Source organism: Austrofundulus limnaeus, unplaced genomic scaffold, assembly GCF_001266775.1.
Source record: "Austrofundulus limnaeus strain Quisiro unplaced genomic scaffold, Austrofundulus_limnaeus-1.0 Scaffold44, whole genome shotgun sequence".
NCBI classification, from domain to species: Eukaryota; Metazoa; Chordata; class Actinopteri; order Cyprinodontiformes; family Rivulidae; genus Austrofundulus; species Austrofundulus limnaeus.
In genome coordinates this window covers 905,115-911,276 of record NW_013952446.1, presented here as the reverse complement: position 1 = coordinate 911,276, position 6,162 = coordinate 905,115, and the positions used below count along the sequence as shown (strand labels likewise).

The following is a 6,162-nucleotide window of genomic DNA, read 5'->3' as shown; positions in this document are numbered from 1 at the left end:
GTTTTTTATGTTTATGTTCTACTAATCCTAATACCTTGGGAAAGTCAAATCCACGCAAAAAAAAAAAAAGTATGGATCACAGCAACACATGACTATTTGGCCAAGGGAGGGTCGTAAGAGGGACCAACATATTTCTAGGGGTGGCCCCTGTGGCCCCTGACCCTCTCTTGTTAAGATAAGACCCCTGGCAAATTGTACTGAAATTACTTGTTTCAGTGAGCTGAAGGAAGGTAGACAATTAAAGAGGGCACACAGTGTAAAGCATTAAAATCTGCTGGTAATCTGACAAAAACACTCATCTGATAGAAAATAAACACCATTTGCTCAAGTTTTCATCTTATTTTGGACTTTTTTTACAGCAAATGTTGGAAACAAGTTGTTAAAAATAGAAAAAAAGACTGTGACAAAGCAGGAAACAACTGGACTTTGGCGCAGAAAAACATTTTGACGAATTGAACGCGTCAGTTTCAGTTTTGATTTACCTGCTGAAGAAATGTAAGGGAACGAGTGTATCTGAAGCCGCAGTGCTGAGGCTGAAGACTTCCCCAAAGTCTCGCTCCAACTTTACCGACCACCATCATCCGAATCACCGAAGCCGCCATCGTCAGCCCTCCTGCCCGCCTCAGCTGTCTTCCTGTCTGCGCATACCGTTAAATAAGTCGCTGTACAGTTTCCGCTCCAGAGGACCGTACTTCCAGTTTTTATGGAGTTTTCACCGAGCTGCAGGTGTAAGACAAAGACAGCTTACATGGGACGAAAGACCACGAGCTGCAAACCATTTCCTTCTAACATCTGCTGCGCCCGTCCGGTGCCAAACACTCTCCGCCTTTTCTCTGCTTGGTCTGTTTGGGTGAGGCAGCCAGCGGGGCACTCCCCAAACCCGAACCAGAGCTACAGCAGCATTCCGTCACTTCCTATCAGTTGTTGAACTAATTTTTAACAAAAGAAAGAAGCAGCTGTCTTTTTTAACAGGGGCGGATTATAAACGTTACGCGCCCCAGGGCGCAATGGGGCTCCCCTGGGATCCTAAACAGCTAAAAATATCCAGATGGGAGTCACACATCAGTTGAGACATTAAAGTTTCGTAACTCACAGTTTTTTTTTATAATATTATAGTATATATTTATTTTTCCTAAAAGTTATTTTATTGTTCACAGCCAGAGTGTATGCAGACCTGTTGCCTCTCAGCAAGAAGGTTGCCAGATCTAATCCAGACCTTTCTGGGCAGAGTTTGCATGTTCTCTCTCTCTCTGTAAATGTGTGAGGTTTCTCTGGGCACTCCGGTGACATCCCACAGACCAAAAACATGACTGTAACTAAACTGTCTTGGTGTGTGTGTGAATGGTTGTCTTGTAAGTCTATGTGGCCCTGTGATGGACTTGCGACCCATCCAGGCCAGGGTGCATGGAGCGGCCACTCCATGCACAATGACTTCTGGACATGTGCACCAGTGAGTACCATGACCCAGAAAGAACGAGTGGGTAAAGATGATGGATGGATGGAAGCTGGTATTCCCTATGATGTGGGGACTTATTTTGGCATTTACACCTACTTGTGGGGACCAACGGGTACTTATGGGGACCTGAAACTAATCCTCATGAGGGGAAAAGCCACTGGTGGGTCAGGGATTGGGTTTAGGGCTAAGTCAGTTGAATTTAGGTAAATTTTTAAGTTGGTGGTCAGCTTCATCGGAACGTGATCTGCAGCTCTCACTGGAGCGGTTCGCGGCCGAGTGCGAAGCGGCCGGGATGAGGCTCAGTGCCTCCAAATCCGAGGCCATGGTCTTGAGCCGGAAAAGGGCAGAGTGCCTTCTCCGGGTCAGGGGGGTCGTCCTGTCTCAAGTGGAGGAGTTTAAGTATCTGGGGATCTTGTTCACGAATGGGGGAAGAACGGAGCGGGAGATCGACAGGCGGATTGGCGCAGCGTCTGCTGTAAAGCGGGCATTGTATCGGTCCGTCGCGGTGAAGAGAGAGCTGAGTCAGAAAGTGAAGCTCTTGATTTACCGGTCGATCTACGTTCCTACCCTCATCTATGGTCATGAGCTTTGGGTCATGACCGAAAGAACGAGGTCCCGGATACAAGCGGCCGAAATGGGTTTCCTCCGCAGGGTGGCTGGGCTCTACCTTAGAGATAGGGTGAGAAGCTCAGTCATCCGGGAGGGACTCAGAGTAGAGCCGCTGCTCCTCCGTGTCGAGAGGAGCCAGTTGAGGTGGCTCGGGCATCTGGTAAGGATGCCTCCTGGACGCCTCCCTGGTGAGGTATTCCGGGCACGTCCCACCGGGAGGAGGCCCCGAGGAAGACCCAGGACACGCTGGAGGGACTATGTCTCTCGGCTGGCCTGGGAACGCCTTGGAGTTCCCCCGGAGGAGCTGGAAGAAGTGGCTGGGGAGAGGGAGGTCTGGGCCTCCCTTCTGAAGCTGCTGCCCCCGCGACCCGACCCCGGATAGGCGGAAGAAAATGGATGGATGGATGGTCAGATTTAGGCTGTAGAAATAGAAACTCAATGCAAAGTCCATAAAGATAGTAGACCAATGATATATTTGTGTATGTGTGGGTGTGTGTGTAGGGGGGGGGGGGTATCTTTACCTTTGATAAAATGCCTTTGTCATTAAAAGTAGTTTACTTCAATAATCCCTGGGTATACGTCTACATCTGATGAACCTTTTCGTCACGTCAGTTAATTGACTACAATTCAACCTAGTTGACAAAAATTAATTTGATGCAAATGTCAATTTATTTATTTAGCATTTTAAAAACAACAAACGTTTACCAAAGTGCTTTACAGTTCCGTCACGGACTTGTGTCGCCAAGAAAACAAAAGTTAAAATAAAATACAGAAACACACAATAAAACTAAAAAAAAAAAAATCATCGTCTAACTGAACCTCAAACTCTGCCTCAGTCAAAAGCCAAGGAAAATCAAAGATTTAAAAGTCTCAACAGGCTCAGCGGACCAACCACAAAAAGGTAAACTGTTCCACAGGTCTGAAACAGCAACTGAAAAAGCCTAATCAGCTCTGGGTTTCATTTAGGATTTAGGGACATCTAAGAAAAACTGACTGGAGTAAAGAAAACTGTGAGATTGTAGCAGATACTGACCACCTACCTGTATGTTTATTGTGCAACATCCGTTAGTCAAATAACTCTTGAACCACTGAACAGATTCCAAATGATACTTGTGATTGATACAACTCTTAACCTGGATGGATTTGTAAATAAAGTTTTTCGTAAATGTTACACATAATCTGATTTAGTTTTTAGTTTTTTTTCTTTTTGACTGATGGTTTATCCAATCAGCAGCTCCACAGTCCATATAAGAAAAGCTTCTTGATAGTTTTAGTCAATATAACTACAAAATAAGAAAAAGGCCTACCCGGAAACTTCAAGTTCTCAATCTCATTGATTCTGGTTTAATCAGGAAACTTTAGCATCAAAAATATAGGCAGGCAAAGCTATGTTAATAAGATGTGCACACAGACAGACAGTTTACTGTTCTGCTAATCTAACAAAAACCAACCAGTTTGAGCTCACAAATAAAAACTGTTCTGCTCCTGTTTCTATTAAAGCTCATTTTTCATAAGATGCAAGAACTCAAACTGAAAAACGATCGCTTTATGCTTCTCATACAAATGGAAACATATTTTGGTAACAAGAAAAAAAATCATATATAGAGTCTGCCACTCATTTGAGAGACGTTTCCCTGTTCCAGGCTCTACGTCCTGTGAGACTGGTGAAAAGCATCAATCCACTGAGAAGAGGAACGACCGGATCCGATCAATATACTGACTGTAGGAGGTTCTTTTTTTCCTTTCTGTAACCATAGCTGTTGATTTTAAATGATTTTTCTTCAGTTTTATAACTTTGTTAGGGAATAGCACCTCATTGGGGGACAGAAAGACGTCTTCAGCTGCAGCAAAAAGAACAAAATTACATTTTTTTTAGTTTAGTTCTGTTTTTGCTCCTGGCTGAATGGATAAGATTGAAGTGAGCTCTCCCTCTTTCCGAGGGAGATTATTAATGGGATGTTTGCCAGGTTTCTTTTCCTAATGAGAGAGCTGGTGTGGGCTAAAGTAATTAAGGAAAGTAGCACTTTAAAAATAACTTTTTTTAAAGAATCTGCTTGCACAGGGAATTGTCTGACAGTTGTTAATGAATACGATGATGCGGCAAAAGTATTTTAAATTTGATGACAGTCTTCGATCAAATCTAAATGATCACCATAAAACAATACGAGCCAGCAGTCATGCTGTTTTCCTGTTTTTTTAAATTTATCTGTATTATTTGCAGTCTAACTATTTTTGCATATTTTCTAATTTAGTAATTTATACAATAAAAATTAACTCTTTCAGAAAATTTGTGCAATGATTTTATTTTTGTAATTTAGCCATTTTAAAATATTAGCCTTTATTTACAATTATTTTCTCCACAGACATGCATTAAAATCTCTTCAAATCCTTCAAAAACATTATTTTTATAGATTTAGCTTCAATATGCTTGCCCTCTTTTAGTATTTTATGCTACTTTTGGCTTTGAAATGTGTTTTTTCTACATGTTGCTGTAGGTTTTTTGCTGTCTTTCTGCCTTTTTAATGGCTTTTTGTGGCAAAGAAATACAGCTTATTATTATTTTAAAACTTTCTCTTCAGTAGTTATTTGAAATACTTTAATTTTTGTGTATTCTTCTGTTCACATGTTTTTTGTTCCAAAAAGGTTTAGCAGTGAAAACACAATTTAAGTTTAGATCGTTATTTTAGTAGCTTAATGAGCTTCGCAGTTTAGAGTCGTTCTTAGCAGCGATACAAAGCTATTTACATAGTAAATGGGAGGTCAGTTTCTACACAGGCCTTGTTGAGGATTTCACTGAATTTGTTTAAAAAAAGGAGGAAAGTTCTTCACTATTTGCCTGTTTTTGCTAGACTCTGGCTTTGGAGCACTTAGCACCATCTTGTGGCATTTAACAGGTTCTCTGAGCAAAAAGTATTTATCTATCCATTTTTAACAGATGAGCAGGGTCCAAGTCTCAGTGAGTGCTGCTTTGAAAATATCGGATATAAATCAGGTTGGTGACAGAAATCAGTCACTGAAGACAGAATCCTTTTCTGAAGGAATTAACGTGACATTTCTCAACCCACAGGACAGTTTTCTCCTTAACATTAGGAAGAAAATTAGAAAGTGTTGGCATTTCCAATTTGACTTAAACATTGTCGTTATTATTGTTTTGAATGTTAACCAACAGTAAACTGAAAGCAGTGCATTTTCACTCACAGATACTTTCAGATGTGTTCCTCAGATCTTCTGTTTTATGCAGAGCTGAAATATTACACTTCAGTACAGCTTGTTATACTGTATGTATGAAATGACCTTCAAAGGTTCTCTGTTTAATAACCAAGCATGATAACTTTTTTTAGCTTAAATCAAAATAAAAACTAGAAAATAGGATCATTTTCCTTCATTATGTTTAACATTTTTAAAAGTATTTAGAGTAAACTCCTAAAAAAGGCAGAAAGTACAGTGGGATGATGTTTAGCTGTTAGCCTGGTTCAGTATTGGGCAGCACTATTGATCAGTGGTTAGCCTCACAACCCAAAGGTTCTGAGTTTAAACCATTGGGAGTTTGCATGTACTTGTGTTTTGTTGGATTTTCTACAAATGTTCAAAAACATGCATGTTTTTAATCTCATTGTGATTTGTCCAGTTAAACAAAGATTAAAACTAATAGGCCTCAATGGTCTTTGGGTCACTGATAAGTGGTTCAACACACAAGACAGCTTCTCAAGACCCTTCGGTCTTTTTAGGAGCAAGAACATAAAAACCTAAGAGGTGCCTCGAGACTCTGACACAGTATAGTTTAGTTTGGTGTAAATCATTTTATAATGACTGGATTTCTGTTTGTTGTGGGCACTTTGAAGCACCATTTTCTATGGAGGAAGGCTTGGCGTCAATGAAAAGTCCTGTAATGGTGCAGCCACATACAGGTGCTGGTCATAAAATTAGAATATCATGAAGAAGTAGATTTATTTCAGTAATTCCATTTAAAAAGTGAAACTTGTATATTATATTCATACATTACATACAAACTCATATATTTTGGTTTGCAAAAGTATTCAAACCCTTGAACTTTTCCATATTTTGTCACATTACAACCACAAACATAAATATATTTC

General features: G+C 40.4%; 1 protein-coding gene across 2 annotated transcripts in view; it reads right to left on the bottom strand.

Moving 5' to 3' along the window:
• Positions 1-883, bottom strand: part of LOC106517067 (mitochondrial calcium uniporter dominant negative subunit beta) — a 22,481-nt gene extending 21,598 nt beyond the window's left edge. The window contains exons 1-2 of one of the 2 annotated variants that reach the window (XM_014007761.1): positions 749-883; positions 483-638 (exon numbers count right to left, since the gene is read on the bottom strand). In XM_014007761.1, coding sequence (XP_013863215.1) covers positions 483-602 — 120 coding nt within the window. In that variant the 5' untranslated portion in view covers positions 603-638; positions 749-883. The remainder of the gene's footprint in view (positions 1-482; positions 639-748) is intronic. The other variant, XM_014007762.1, reaches the window with a different exon arrangement.
• Between the last annotated feature and the right edge of the window lie 5,279 nt (positions 884-6,162).